We start from the raw sequence: 14,224 nt of genomic DNA, 5'->3' as shown, positions 1-14,224 counted from the left end.
GGCTTAGACCAATGAAAGCCCCCAAAATTGAAACATATTCTTCGGGAAGTTAGGGCTAATGTCGTATTCTAACTCCTCGTGATGTATACCGTGCCTTCTTGAAAATTATCATACTATTCATAGCCTCGTGACAATGTCTCATACAATTCCACTAAGTTAACCCATCATTTTCAAGTAATACCCCAACGAAGACGTTGAATAGTATATGCATACAGCGTCTTTTTCAAGGACTTGTCCGACAAACCCAAGGCGTCAACTCCCCTATATAATCCCCACCAAGAATCCCAGTAACCCCCCGTCTATCAACCCTCTACCCCACCACACCCACCCAACCACAAAGTTGACACATACTCTATCCATCCAACACTGCCAAAACAAAAAAAACAAAATGTGCAAGCTAACCGCAATAGTCTACGCCTGCAATCACGCAACTTATATACGCAATTACACCTGCCCCCAATCCACGAACTCGCCCTTCATTGCCCATCCCACTTGCATGAGCTTTGCCATTGAGTGGACGGATTTCACACCGCCGGTAGAGGCGGTTACCGAGAGGGAATTTGTCTGCGGTATGACTTGCGGAAGAAGGGATTTGGGGTGCCAGTTTAGGCAGGTGTCCAGGGATTAGGGGTTGATCCGACAGTCATAGGGATTGGAATAGCTTAGGGTGGGGTTGGCGGTGTTCCGAATCGGTAAGAGGGAGTGCGGTAGTTGTTTCTTGCTTGTCTATTCACGTATCGTACTATGATACACACCGAAAATCGGGCGGTTAGGCGGGTTTCGTGAGAGGGAGGCGGGAGGGCAAGAGGTTGTAATTCGAACTTATAATAATATGATACGTACGACGATTGTTAGAGGAAATATGTCTGCTTCCTAGGATGGAATGGCGAAACCGCGAGAAGGCTTGACATGAAAACGTGATTGAAAACCCCTGCCCAATCTGCTCGGTCACCTTGCGTTAGAGGTCATTTGGCGAACAGTGAATAGTCCATTGTCTTCCCCAAGCGAATCGCGGGAAACCGTGACAACGTTATCCTGAATGGTGCGACGAAAATTCTCACCAAAGCGCTACCCCCCAACTCCCTACCCCTCCACAACGGGCAAACAGCCAACAATCCTGAGTGACAAATCATGATGCTCCTCCCTTCCCCTACAAAACAAAACACAGTGCAGATGGCAACGGCAGTCAATCCCGTAGATTCTGATATGTAGGTAAAAGAAGGAAGAAGAGAAGAGAAACAAAAAAAAAGGTTTGTATGTGTGGATCGAGAAGCAAACAATCTCTGTAGGAATAGGTGACAGTGACAAACAGGAGAAAAAGGTTTGAAATCCGCACGACGCTGACGGCCGTTTATCCAACATGCTTTTTCGTAGTTCTGTGCGTAGTTAACGCGGAAGGCTCATAACCTGTAGGCACCGATGTGTGGAGAGGAAGGAACTTGCTTCTTGTATTTCCTAGCTACGCCACCACTGCTACCTAAGGCGAAATACATGTATGTGCCAAGCCACCGCTTGTCACGTCTTTCCAACTCGTAACTAATGACTATGAGGTTAGCCCCAGTACTATATACACTCCCGTGTTAACAGAAATGAACTACTTTGGAACTACATTTCCTTGGCTTAAGTCTTAGCTGCTGGAACTCATAATTCTCTCCCCGTTGCCCCTGCCCCTCACATGCATTATTGACATATCTCTCCAGGATTAACTCTGGCTGCTGGATCCCTCTATTAACCTATGCCCCGGAGACTAGCAAGGGCGTTACAGAATTTTCCAGGGTTCCAGCAGCGCAGGAGATATCACTTATTTATTCCCCATGCAGGTGGTTTATTTCCCATATGGGTGGCTTTAATAAACGTCGAGGGATGATGGGATGGGGGTTCGAGCACTCTACCCGAAACGTGTTGCTTATTGTTTCGCCTGGTGAGGAGTGAGGAATGAGACACCAATGTCCTAGTGTCAGCGGAAGCCCAGAGATTTCCCACATCCCCCGGACCGGAGCCATTCCCAGCTCCACGAATGACAGTGACAGTATTATAGGTTCTCCCTTTGGCCTATACCCTACGGTATCCCGTCCCGCCGACATTCCCGATTCTTCCACCCACCCGCAATTATTTTCAAACCTAGAGCATGATAGGCTGCTGTTGCAGTACGGTACTTGCGCAGTTTAGTATCATACTTGTAAAGCACCAGTACTGAGCGGAATCGAGAGCTTACAGAATCCTCTCACAAAATGCTTATACTTATCCCACCTTTAATCTAAATCTACAAGTATCGATTCTCATCGCCGTGCGCCAGGGGAATCTCGTACCAGGAATCATGCATACCGGTCCGGGACAGGATAATCCCTGCGCCATCCCTTTCGCCAAGCATCCACAACGTCCGTGCACAAAGCTTAACCCAACCAACTATTAGTATTATCTAGCGAGCCTCAATGCAACAAGGCGGCCACTCATCCATCCTATCACCAAGATGCCCCGCCAAACCTTCTCCCAGGTTTCCACCGCGCGGAAGCAAAACCTCCTCGTAGAATTGTTCCCCTCCCCTGCGCTCCCTCTCCCTCGATACGACCTCACTAACCTTCACAGTGCAAGCCTAAAACACACATCTCCCCAGGGTGTATATGCCTCGCTCTCGTCGACATCGCACACTACCTGGCACTGCGTACTCTTCCCCCGCCGGGGACCCTACGCATCCGCCGTTCTCCCCTTCACAATCGAGTTCCCCGAGCGGTATCCCGACGGTCCGCCGCGGATCGAGTTCACGTCGGATATCTGGCACCCCATGCTCAAGCACGGCCTGTTCCAGTGGGGGAGTTGGTGGACGCGACGGGAGGGACGGGGCACTGTGGAGGTGCTGGAGTTTGTCAAGAGCTGCTTTGACGATGAGGCTGTTGTCGTGAAGGAGGTTGGGGGGTGGAAGGCTGGTTGTGATGAGAGAGTCAGGAGGGTTGTTCAGGCGAGTCATGCCGAGAAGGGGGATGGGGTGGTGAGTCCCGATCCTTTTGTCAGGGTAATACTGCGAAGAGTGCTAATGGGTGTGCTCTAGATTCGTTTTGTCGTGTTGGACGAGCCTGTACAGAGAGGGGTTAAGGGTCTCATGAGTGGGGAGGGCACGACACTACCTTGACTGAAGCTATCGAGAGGATTATTGTTTTCTAGAGCTTTGCCCAGCGTTCAAGAATGTAGAGCGAGTTCCTTTCTTATGAGATACCGCGTTCTACCTCCTCTCATTTGCTCATTCAGGCTTCCTGGCCTTGTTGTTTCGAGAGCTAAGGGCTAATTAGGCGTCTGTCCCCATTTGTGCCATCCTACTACCATACTGTTTTTCCTTTTTATTTATTTTTTGCCCTCCTTACTCTCTCAACCTATCGCCATAATCGGGGTACGGTTGTCTTAAGGGGCGAGATGGATTCCTTCACTGGGTTCCCGTTCCTGCGATACTTTTTTAGGATAACATCTAGTCCGTTGGGTCGCGCGAGGCCGCGAAAGCAGCGTCACAGCTCTGCGCAATTGCCTCGTCGTTTGTGAAGTTCCCTTTTTTCAACTTCGTAACCCTCTTTCTTGCGCTTCCATGATCCGTCGAGGTGCTGCCCATTATCCCACTCACCTGGCGAAAACCCTCACGGAATCCCGGACTGCCTACCCCAGTTTTCTACATAGCTTTTATAAAAATGTACAGCTACGACCCTACGCCCCCGATCTCTCCCCTCCGTCACCTCACCTCCCTCCCAATCATTCCCACGCCCTCAGACATCCGACGTTCGGACACGACAACCCCCACGCGCCGCCAGCCTATCGAAGATGACAGCGACATCACACCCCGACCCCTACGCATCAGGAAGGTTAAAAAATCGCCCCCAATGCCCTTCCGCAAGAAAGGCGGAGGCAGGCAAGAGGGAAAGGAAAAGGAAAAGGAATATGAATCGAAGAGAGGGTTTCTTGGGATGAACTTTCCACCAAGTCCTAGGGCTCGCAGTTCTTCTGCTGGTGTGTTGGGTCTGGGTAAGGGTAAAGGTAAACCTGGCAGAGATGGAGATCTTAACGACGCCGATAACCCCGCCGGGGGAAAAGGCCCGGGATCAAGCTCTAGTGCGGCGAAGATAATCTGGCTGCAGCGACCTACCACAAGACAAATGGCGAGTATCCCCAACCACGGCGAGGCAGCCGATTCCTATCATCGTGAAAATTTCCCCTCGATGGAACTCAATCATCCAGAAGGATGCGAGTCGCACGATCCTCTAAGTCGTGCTGGGGAGTATGCCTGCCTCCTTCCTTACTCTAGCGATCGACTCGCGAACGACAAGCATAGGAAGAATGCATTCTTGCGACGAGCATCAAGTACAGGTGCGAAATATGATAAGACGGCGAGGCAGAGACTTGAGCAGAGAAGATCGGGGACAGTTAATCGGGTCCTCGGGGAGACTGTCCGGCCCAAGTCCCCACCAAGGGGATGGAGACAGATGGCCATGGATTTATTCCAAAGCAATAATGGCAATTCCAGTCAAGCTCTCGTCAAGCGGGCGGATTCCAGAAAAAGTGATAGGAGCAATAGCATATCTTCCACAAAATCCGTTCTCACATTCGCCACACCACCTGAGGTCTCTCCCATCGAACCAGACACCACTGGCGATGTGGAAAAGCGAGTCGGTGGGAGTCTCCCGGGGAATACCGCACCGGGCAGCATGCGGAAGTTGGGCGGCCCGGATGGATCAGGACACTCTTCACACGACGGGAGGAGCATTCTGCCGGGGGGTGGTGTCCGCAATGCCAGTGTTCTGGCAATACTTGATGGCAAGATCGGTGGGGGAGATGGAACTAGACCACAAAAGTGTGGACAGTGGAAGCCACCAATGCTAGTAGTTGACTTGGCGGTTACTCCCGAACGGGATACCCTTCCTACGCACAGTGGTCGGTCCGGGGAGCCGAATGGGTTTTGGATATCGGTTGAGATTGAGGGCAAAGTCAGTAGTAGCGCTGGATATTCCGGGCAGCCACAAGGTGTTGGTATGGATGTTGGTGTTTTGCTGGATTTATCGTCAGTTCTACTTTCCATTTGTTATGCTATTGCTGACGAAGGCAGTCCGTATACCTCTCGCACATCTTTTTCAAGTATGAGATCGAAGGCGAAACGAATCGTGGAGTCAATGGAGAGTGCAAGGGATAGGGTCGCGGTAATGACCTTTCCATGCGCCACACCAAATAGCGTATACACTCTCAATGCCTCTGGGAGTGTAGCAAGGCAGCAACTACTGAAAGATATCATGTCCCTTTCTCTCCCGCAGACTAGCATCCCGCCGTCCTCTCGCAACGTCCAGGAAGCGGTAATGGCCGCGGTTAGGAAATTGAAGGCAATGCCTTCGGACGGGACGAGATATTCACGAGCAGATAGAAGCGTTCATTTATTCTTGTTGACTTCGCAACTAGATGACGGAGCTATAGACTTACTCCCGGAGGTGTTCATGGGACAGGTGCAAATTCACATACTCGGTATTGGACCCGTTTTCTGGCCCAGAAACGAGATGGGATCCTCTGGGTGGTGTGTTCCATTGAGCACTATGGGCCCAAGGCCTGGTAGCAAAGATGGCCACGGCGAGCAAAAGTGTGTTACTGTAGAAGAGATTATATCGGCACTGAGAACTGCTGTGGACCCTGGCGAAGCGCAGAACGTTGTCGTTCATCTACGATGTGCAGGATATTCGCAAATCCTGGAGGTGATCGGCGACACCGAATACCCCCGCCTGGCCCCGGGAGAAAAACGGAGCCTCCTCATCAAAGTCGATCCAGGGGACCCAATAAACCTTACTACATCCCACGGCGATGCCAGCAACGCAACCGATGAGTGGTCCTTTGTTGAGCAACGGATTAACTCAATCCAAGCCGATCTCGGCGTGTATGAAACTCCCCTCCTGACCGTAAAACTCGCATACCAGCACAGCAACCACCCTCCAAACACCACACTCTCTATCGCCAAAACGGCAAAAGTGCACCGCTACAACGAGCACTCCCACTGGCACTCCTCCCCCGCGCTGAAAACGCAGCTCTTTGCCTCCCCCGAGAATTCGCCGAAGCAGTTGATCACCAATGAGGAATACGTGTACAGGATCCGCTGCCAGAAGGCCGCGAGCATGTACTCCAACTCCGACCGCGCCCTTTCCGAAATTCAGGCCATTTGTGCTAGCGTGCGGAGAGCTGAGGCGAGGGTTGATTTACATGATATTTCCAGGGAATTGTCGTACAGGGCGAGAATGGAAAAGAGGTTTTCGCAGTCCACCACCACTTCTGCCAGCGATAGGTGTGTGGAACGTGTGCCAACGGGCCGAAGCGGTAAGAGACTCTCGAGCTTCTCGAGTGACGCCACAGATGAAATTACCTACTGGCGCGACGGTGAATCATTCTCTTCTCCATTCTTGTCACTCCCAGATGAAGCGCCGCTCGTTAGGCTCGGCTTGGAGGAATCAGATGCGGATGGCGAGGGCGAGGCTGAGGAGGGCATGGACGAGGCGCAGAAAATTTGGAGGGACATGAAGGTTAGGAAGTATGGTTCCGGCGGTTGGGGGGGTATCGGGCGGGTGAGGTTTTCTGCCAACTCTAATGGGAATGGGAATGGTAACAGTGGTGGGGGAAAGAGTCTGGTTACGCTCAGGGATGTCAGGGAGACGGACTTTGGGCCCTGGAGGGTTTAGAGTTTCTTTCCTTGCCTTTGGTTTTGTTTGGTGTGGTGGGGTAGAGTCAGTATTTGGTAAGATTCCGGATAGAATTATTGGACTTATGAGATTGCGGGAAGCTGTGCTTTTACTCTCGGGAGAATTGAGGGGCGGGCTGTGGTATAGTACTTTTACCCCAGTTAATAATAATGAATTGGTTGGATTTTTTCTTCCCTTTGGTCTATGCGAAACCTCTGAGTGAGATAAGGTATGTTCGGTTTCAGGGAATTCCGGAGTAGGAATCTTTAGCGTGCTTACCAATACATCTGCTATCCATGGAAATCACGGGAAGGTACTCGGGTAGACACCGGGAAATTGAGGATAGAGGCGCGAGGCAATGCATTGCCCATGTGTGCGGTACAGTACCAATATCCATGCAATGATACACAGTATCATACCTTCAACAAGTGGGTACACCCAATTTGAACAATCCTCCCCCTATCCACCCTTGGAGTCCATTCAGCCCACGAACTGTGCTGACCGTGAATAGTCAAATCACGATGAAACACAGTCGACATCCCAATAACAAAGATCGCAAGAAAAGCGCCGCCGTCGGGAAAACTGGGGCGTCAAGGGCGGACATCAAGTGGGCGGGTAGTATTCGCTGGACGTGCGTCACCGCGCAAGTCAGCAGGTATCAAGAGGAGGATGGAGGGTGGGGGGTGGAGGATGGAGGATGGAGAGGGGATTCGCGGTCGCCCTCCTCCAGAGACTTTGGACCCCGGTGGTTGCTCGGTGCTTGGTGGGTTACTGTGTTATACTCATGGTTTTGGTGTCGGGTGTGGGTTGGTTATGTGTTTTTCGTGCACTGTTGCCTCTCGGATGCTCCGATGGGCGGATTGAGTGGGTGAATTGCGATATGATAAGTTCTTTATCAACACGGTCGTTGTCGTGAATCGATTGAGATGTGGGAATTTGTGTGAAAATATATTGCGCGATAAGCGCAAGCTCTAGGTGACTATTGAAAACAGGTTCGAGGTGTGATATAGTATATCCTCTTCCGAGAATCATCTCAATCCAACATCCTGTACAAGCCCGCTAATACCCAAGAGTAGAGAGATTCCGAGAACAAGAGTACAACAGTACGAGGCAAAACATGATGCGCCGTAAGGGAAATACTATAGGAAATCTTACAATTTAATAAACACTGTATCCTCATTAACATCGTCAACCTCAAGACATTAGCTTATACTTTACGACGACCCCCGAAGGATTGTCTGGACCCCCAACACACCAACCGTGATCACGACTCCGACCACAATCTGCCCCACCCACCCATGCAACAGCCCGTTCTTCGGAAAAGCGATTGAATTAGGGGTATCCAGATCCACAACGTAATGTCTCGCAAACACTATAACCTCATCAGTTCCTATCCCGCTAAAAACTAAAAAGATAAAATCTCGAAGGGCAACAAACGGTCATTCTGTATCCAAATCACTTTATTCAACGCCGTCAAAACGGCGCTCCTCGTCTCGTTATCCAGGTCCGGGCGAGCCAGGACCGCCGCAATCACCAGGTCGACGACGTAGCCGAGGAGAAGCCCCATGTGGATGTACTCGACGCGGAGGCCGGGTTTCTTTGCCCTGTGAAGTGCCGTACCGGTTAGCGTGAAAGATTAGGGTATCATAAAAGCGCGGAATGGAATCATCGTACCTGTGAGCGAACCCCGCAACACCAGTGTGCATAATCCCGACTTTATCAAAGTACTCCTGCGAAGCAAGTTAGCCCCCTCCCCCAAATAATACTCTTTAAAAAAATTACCACATACCCAAGTCCCCAAATCGTCGTAATCGACCACAACCAACTTCTTCAAATATCCCTTCAGAAAGCCCATCCGGAACTTGACCATCGGGTGCTCCAGATTCAATTCCTCCACCTTTGTCGGCGCGACGCCATCGTAGCCGGTCTGTCTGGGCACGAATGCTTTCGCGGTGATGTCGAAGCTCAGGAGTTTCTTGTAGACCGCATCGACGATTGTGGGGATGAGCGCTTCCACGACGGGTCTCGCACCGTGGAGGGCCGCGGCATCGGCTTGGGTGAAGCCTATGAAGGATTTCAAGTAGGCGACGCGGGCTTGGAGGGTTGAGAGGGATTTTGGATCTATGGACTGCATCTCTGCTTGCTGCAGTATATCGTGAAGTGGTGTGGGGTAAAGGTTTTTTATGAAAAGAGGAAATCAAATACCAGCAATATCATGCTGTCAGCAAAATATGTCGCGGATTCCCCCCATTTTATATCCCTACTCGACCACCCACGATACGGGTACCCGGCTGTCGCTCCCCGCCGCCATCGCAGAACAATCGGAACAAACCCAATTGGCCCGCGAAGATTAGTCATCCCGCCCAGTGCGGAAGAATTTTCCACGGGGATGGAGAGGCGGTCGGGATTTCTGTGACAAAGCGTGGAACGATGGGATGGTGTGAGAAGGCATGGTCTGACTATTGCGAGGATGAGACCTTTTGTCAGGAACGGATGATTAACTGTGGCACCTCCGGTTGGTTGGTTTGTCGTGGGTAACTTGCGGACCGGGGAAACACATCATCTGGGAGAGGGAAGGGAGCGCGATGTCATTTTGGGAGCGCTGGTGCGAGTGGCGTACCGCACAGTGCCATATCATATAATACCGGTACTGTACTCGTACTTGTGGAATACCGATAGTGGGGTGATGCCTCGTCTTTGCTTTTGTAGACATGATTGAGTATCATAACTTTTGAGGAGCCGCATGCCAAGAATTATTACGCCATATCGTACCAGTAATACCGGTACTGTATCATACAAGAAGACGGAAACCGCCACATCTACGGCATCCCACTTCTTCCGATCCACTTCTTATCACAGCCAAAAAGGCGGTTACAGCGATGGCAGCCATTCTAAATGATTATCCATAAAGCCCCCCTAATGGGCAGTGACCATACTCCGGTATCGTCGTAACCACTTTAAAAATACCAGAGAAATGTTTTTCGCTACCTTGCAGTTGGCTGGCGGAAGACTCGCGCACTCGATTATTTCACATCAATCCAGTTTTTGGGAGAGACACGCAGCTCGACACTGCCAGGGTAAGAATTATTCAGGTAGCTGTAGGAGCCGTGAGAACAACCACTTTTTTTTACACCCGAAGTATAAATCCTGTAAATTGATAACTTGTGAACCTGCGCCATGGTGCGGCAAAAAAAGATCCGAAAGTGACCCGAGTCTCCCGTTCGGGGGACCAACCGTTGTTCCAGGTTATGATACAAGTGGTTTCTAATTCCGGGACCCTTACATTCAATGTGTCCCTGCCGAAACCTGCCCTCTACTTTATTACCGAGGTTACACTGGCCGCTCAAACTGAGCCGTTTGTCTAATCCCAAGAAGCAAGCTTTGCTTCCCACTTGCGCCTGAAGAGAATTGCCACCTCCAAGGCTTCTTAACCAGAGTTTTGCGAGTTTGGGGAGCCTACCATGACCCGAAAGAATCCTCCAAATCATAGCAACTGAAGGAGGCTTCGCAAAGGCTCGCTACGCTCTGTACGGGGAATAAATTCAATGTGGTTAAAGAGTATCCAGTATTTCGCGGAACGATGTGAACTGGTACTGTACTTTGCTACCTACGATGAAGGTTAAGCTGAACCTTGGATGGGAGATATTATACCAGTCACTTCGGTAGCGGCCCTGGATAACGGATGACCTCCTGGACGTTCCCGACAATTTTCCGATAGTTCGGCGGACTATATCCCTTGGCTGAGGGTAGCCTGCGCGGATGACTCTCACCTCCGGGTATTAAGCCATTATTACCTGGGTCTATGCGCGCTCTTTCGCTGTAACCGTTTCATCATCCAGTCCTCGCGTACGCCATTCGCCGTTCTAGCACTCAATCATGGTGCATCCTTCGCCCGTGTTGATCGTCGTCCATTTCTTCGTGGTTTTTTTGTTTTTGCTGGGCCGGAATGCAAACTCTGGAAGGCCACATTTCGCTACAAGCAGTGCACGCAGCCTAGCTCTTAAAGTTGAGTGACAGAACTAGACCCTTACTCTTGAGTGACGGGCAAGATGGTCCAAGTGAGCAATGTCCGTTGGAACACTGGGCGCTAATTCTAGGAGAGGTGAGTGAGCTCTCGCGAATATAGCTGCATCCGGTATCATACCCTTACGGTTTTGGCTCGCTCCTGTTGGTCTCTCGTTACCTTTCTGCCCCGCACAGATCTGTAGTCACGTATTGTCACTCGTTGGTTTCCTCTTGTGAACTTACATCGTTTATGGCACAGTACAATACAATAAATACAATACTCGGCTACTGTATCCGGCCGGAAACCCACCAGACGAGAAAAGGAGGACCCAGTTTGGGGTTTTAAGTTACATGATAAGCCCTCGGTATTGCCGATCTTAATTTATCGGCGCTTTCTGCGGGATGAATCCCTATGGGAAAAATATACCTTGATCCGGCGTAAAACTTTTATAGTGCGAGAGGCCCTTTCCTCCGTGCCCCTCCCTTATAGCTGTAGTTTACGGTATATTTTTATTTCGCAAGCCTAAATCCGCCGGTTCTCGCATTTAAGCCTAAAAGGGGACGGGGTGAGCCTAGTTTGGTATATTAACTGTATACCAGTTCTTGTATGTTATTCTAAGCTTCTACTTTTAAATACCCGAATTGATCCCTTTCCGCCCTGGACAATTCAAGCTCCATTTGTAGCGAAAATCCGAGCATATGCCATAACTGGTACGTTTAAATAAAATAAAAAACGAGTTGAGATAGGGAGGATATCTTGCCCATTTATCGGGTGATCATTTTGAGCGTGTTCTGAGGCGGTTAGTATTCCTATACGCGATGCTATACAGTATATATGGCGGGAAGGACAAACATTAAGACACAAGAACCTCTGGCTGCCCATTCGAAATGGGCACACAGATCTTGCCATTAGGACCAGCAGTGTAAGCAGCTGACCCGAGACCACTGGTGTACACAGTCCCCTGCGGCTTTGGCGTGTTAAAGCAGTAAGTTCCGCTGCTACCACTTCCCCCATTAGTAGTGACGACAACAACGCGGCCACTAGCCCTGCTGAAAGCATAGCAGTTATCGGTGGTGTACAAGTGAACATGATCATTTTCACCCAGTCCACCGGAAGCCATCTTCACCTTCATGAGCTTTTGTATGAATGTGTAGAGGTCGCCACTGATATCATACCCGCTCCTCCAGAGATCCTCTCTGTTAGCGGGATCGTTTCCGCCACCGTACGCCTGCTCTGTACCACCGTACAGGATGGGAATACCACGGGCGAGCATGGTGTATGAGAGAGCGTTCTTGAGGAGAGTCCAGTCGTTGTTGATGCTCAGGAAGCGCTGAACGTCATGGTTGTCCAGAAATGTTCCCAGGAGCTCCGGACGGGAGAACACAGAGCTGACCTTGTCGTGCTGACTGACGAGGTTCGGGAATCCATATTTGCGCGCGTAGCAGTCGCTGATGGAGTAGTACATGGGAAAGTTGACAAGCGCGGGCATGTAATTCTGGTAAGGCCCGACGTAAGCCGGGTCGCCGTTGAACACCTCTCCCATAGAGTGCACACCCGCAGCACTGGTGAATCCGGGCCAGAAGTCCTTCTCCACGTGCTTCACCGTGTCTAGGCGCAGTCCGTCAATGGAGTACTCCGACACCAGGTTCCTGATCCAGCCGTGGAGCAGGCTGCGCACTGTGTTGTCCTCGGTCTTGAGGTCCGGGAGCCCAGCGATCTGGCATTGCTCGACCTTCCTTTGGTCGTTGTAGTCGTCGATGCTGCAGCTGCTGTGATAGTACGAGCTTGAGTTGAAGGGGTTGAAGGTTGTGATGTCCCCGGCACCCATGTGATTGACAACGATGTCCACCATTACGTACATACTCTTTGCATGGGCCGCATTGATGAGGGATTTGAGGTCGTCTGCGGAACCGTAATTGGAGTTGACGGAATAGATGTCTTTTGCCCAATAACCGTGGTAACCGCCGGGGGTGTCTGCGATAACAGGGGTTGTTATTAGTTGTGAATACCCAACCAGAATTTCCGAGATTATTCAATTTTGTCTGGGTTTTTATTTAATTTCCACCACGGAGGGAACCGGTGCTTACTGCTCACGATTGGGGTGATCCAGATTGCATCGAACCCGAGTCCCTGGATATAGTCCAGCTGGTTTTGCATCCCCTTCCATGTCCCGCCGCAGTAATCGCCCAAGTTTGGACAGGCGTTAGTGCTGTCATCTGTCCTCGCGAATCGATCGGTGAGAACCTAGTTGCCACCCACAGCCCAGCCGGTTAAAAAATACGGCAAAGCTCCCGATTTTCTGCAACTGTGGCATTTGCAAAAAGAGGAATACTTACAAAATATATAGACCTCGTTTTCCAGGCTTCGCTGTCAGCGGCTAGCGCCAAAGTAACCAGCCCGAAAAAGCCGATCAAGGAAGAGAATTTAACCATCATTCAGAAAGAGACTGAATGAGCAAGCGCCTTTGGTTCTGGATGGAGAAAGTAAGGGAATTGCAGATAATCGTCAAGATAGGCAGAACCGTGAAGGATAAGGATGGAAATGGTTGCTAAGAAAATCAACGCATCTTTATATCATTATCGATTGATTTAGGAGAAACCCTTGGTCAAATTGCTGGCCATCGACATGACCTAGTAGGAGGAGAGTAAGATATGTTAGGCCTAGCATGGCCAAGGGTTTAGGAATGTTGAATTAAAGTGGGTGGAGGGGAGCCCTATCGTATTGTTGTATCCTGCCTCCTCTGAAACCACTCTACTGTAGCTATCGGTAACCTAAGCCGCCGGCTATGCGGCGGGGCACCGTGCCCAGTACTCGTACAATACAAGTACGCTAGAGTTGGGCGCTTAATAAAATAAGGCACGCCCGGTTAACCCAATATGTCCCCAGGATAAATTTTTGGTCTGCTTCCAACCGCGCTGGCCAGCCGTGGCGATCCTACTGTTGATTATTAGGGAGCATCACACGGTCGGTCATTTAACATAATACGGTATTTGGGAGGGGTGGAAATACTCGAGTAGGGGAAAAGGGGGATTAATTCGGGGATGCAAGTGTGCTATGCCAGGCAGTGGCCATAATGAAAGCCTTAAACCATCGTACTTAGGGTGTGAGCATAAATCGGTCGAACTCATGCTAATAGGCTGGATTTTGTATGGAGATGCAAGGTAACTGCACCTATGATTAGACATACCTCGCTAAATTGCCAAAAAACAACAAATTCGCGACTCTTTTGAAAATTTTTGATTTGGACCGGAGTCCTGTTGTGGCACATTTTGATTGGTGAGTGAAAAATTCTTATTGGTTAACGCTAACTATCGTGGGATTCCGTGAGGCTTCATTTTTGGAACCGGGAGTCTAAGGGGATGTTTAGAAGAGGTACAGACGTGGAGGGGAGGGGAGGGGGGATTTGATTACGAGAATGCTGGTCACCGCGCATGTGGCGCCGAGAGGGTTACATTTGGAATTCGTGCACGAGGAGTTGTGCGAGGGGCTGGTGAGTGACAAGGGACTAAGAGCCCATATCGAAGAGGCGGGAGCG

At 50.4% G+C, this 14,224-nt stretch overlaps 4 protein-coding genes; 1 reads left to right on the top strand and 3 right to left on the bottom strand.

Annotated features, from left to right (window-relative positions):
• Positions 1-353: 353 nt before the first annotated feature.
• GSTUM_00006616001 (uncharacterized protein) lies at positions 354-1,133 on the bottom strand (the record flags this gene model as incomplete). XM_002838820.2 has 2 exons in its annotated part: positions 354-940; positions 1,062-1,133. 2 exons carry the CDS (start codon positions 1,131-1,133, stop codon positions 770-772), a joined length of 243 nt encoding a protein of 80 aa, XP_002838866.1. The 3' UTR covers positions 354-769.
• Positions 1,134-3,860: 2,727 nt separating this feature from the next.
• Positions 3,861-6,683, top strand: GSTUM_00006613001 (uncharacterized protein; the record flags this gene model as incomplete). The annotated part of the gene is made up of 1 exon (XM_002838819.1): positions 3,861-6,683. The coding sequence occupies one exon, from the start codon at positions 3,861-3,863 to the stop codon at positions 6,681-6,683; it is 2,823 nt and encodes a 940-aa protein (XP_002838865.1).
• A 1,128-nt stretch (positions 6,684-7,811) lies between these two features.
• On the bottom strand, positions 7,812-9,116 carry GSTUM_00006611001 (uncharacterized protein). XM_002838818.2 has 5 exons: positions 8,473-9,116; positions 8,358-8,413; positions 8,121-8,287; positions 7,939-8,055; positions 7,812-7,851 (listed from the first exon to the last, which is right to left on the bottom strand). The coding sequence occupies exons 1-5, from the start codon at positions 8,815-8,817 to the stop codon at positions 7,835-7,837; spliced, it is 702 nt and encodes a 233-aa protein (XP_002838864.1). The 5' UTR covers positions 8,818-9,116; the 3' UTR covers positions 7,812-7,834.
• Positions 9,117-11,542: 2,426 nt separating this feature from the next.
• Positions 11,543-13,121, bottom strand: GSTUM_00006610001 (uncharacterized protein; the record flags this gene model as incomplete). Its single annotated transcript, XM_002838817.1, has 3 exons — positions 11,543-12,663; positions 12,777-12,933; positions 13,026-13,121. 3 exons carry the CDS (start codon positions 13,119-13,121, stop codon positions 11,543-11,545), a joined length of 1,374 nt encoding a protein of 457 aa, XP_002838863.1.
• Between the last annotated feature and the right edge of the window lie 1,103 nt (positions 13,122-14,224).

The sequence above is a fragment of the Tuber melanosporum genome, assembly GCF_000151645.1.
Source record: "Tuber melanosporum whole genome shotgun sequence assembly, scaffold_29, strain Mel28".
In the NCBI taxonomy this organism is placed as follows: Eukaryota; Fungi; Ascomycota; class Pezizomycetes; order Pezizales; family Tuberaceae; genus Tuber; species Tuber melanosporum.
The sequence above is the reverse complement of the archived record's forward strand: the minus strand, read 5'-3'. Positions and strand labels throughout refer to the sequence as shown.

What these genes read in the sequence shown, in the direction of transcription:
- GSTUM_00006611001 (XM_002838818.2), bottom strand. Translation starts at nt 8,817, where the DNA reads ATGCAGTCCATAGATCCAAAATCCCTCTCAACCCTCCAAGCCCGCGTC. An exon ending in ACGACGATTTGGGGACTTGG is followed by an intron (nt 8,414 to 8,472) that starts GTATGTGGTAAT and finishes CTTGCTTCGCAG; the next exon opens with GAGTACTTTGATAAAGTCGG. An exon ending in GTTGCGGGGTTCGCTCACAG is followed by an intron (nt 8,288 to 8,357) that starts GTACGATGATTC and finishes GGCACTTCACAG; the next exon opens with GGCAAAGAAACCCGGCCTCC.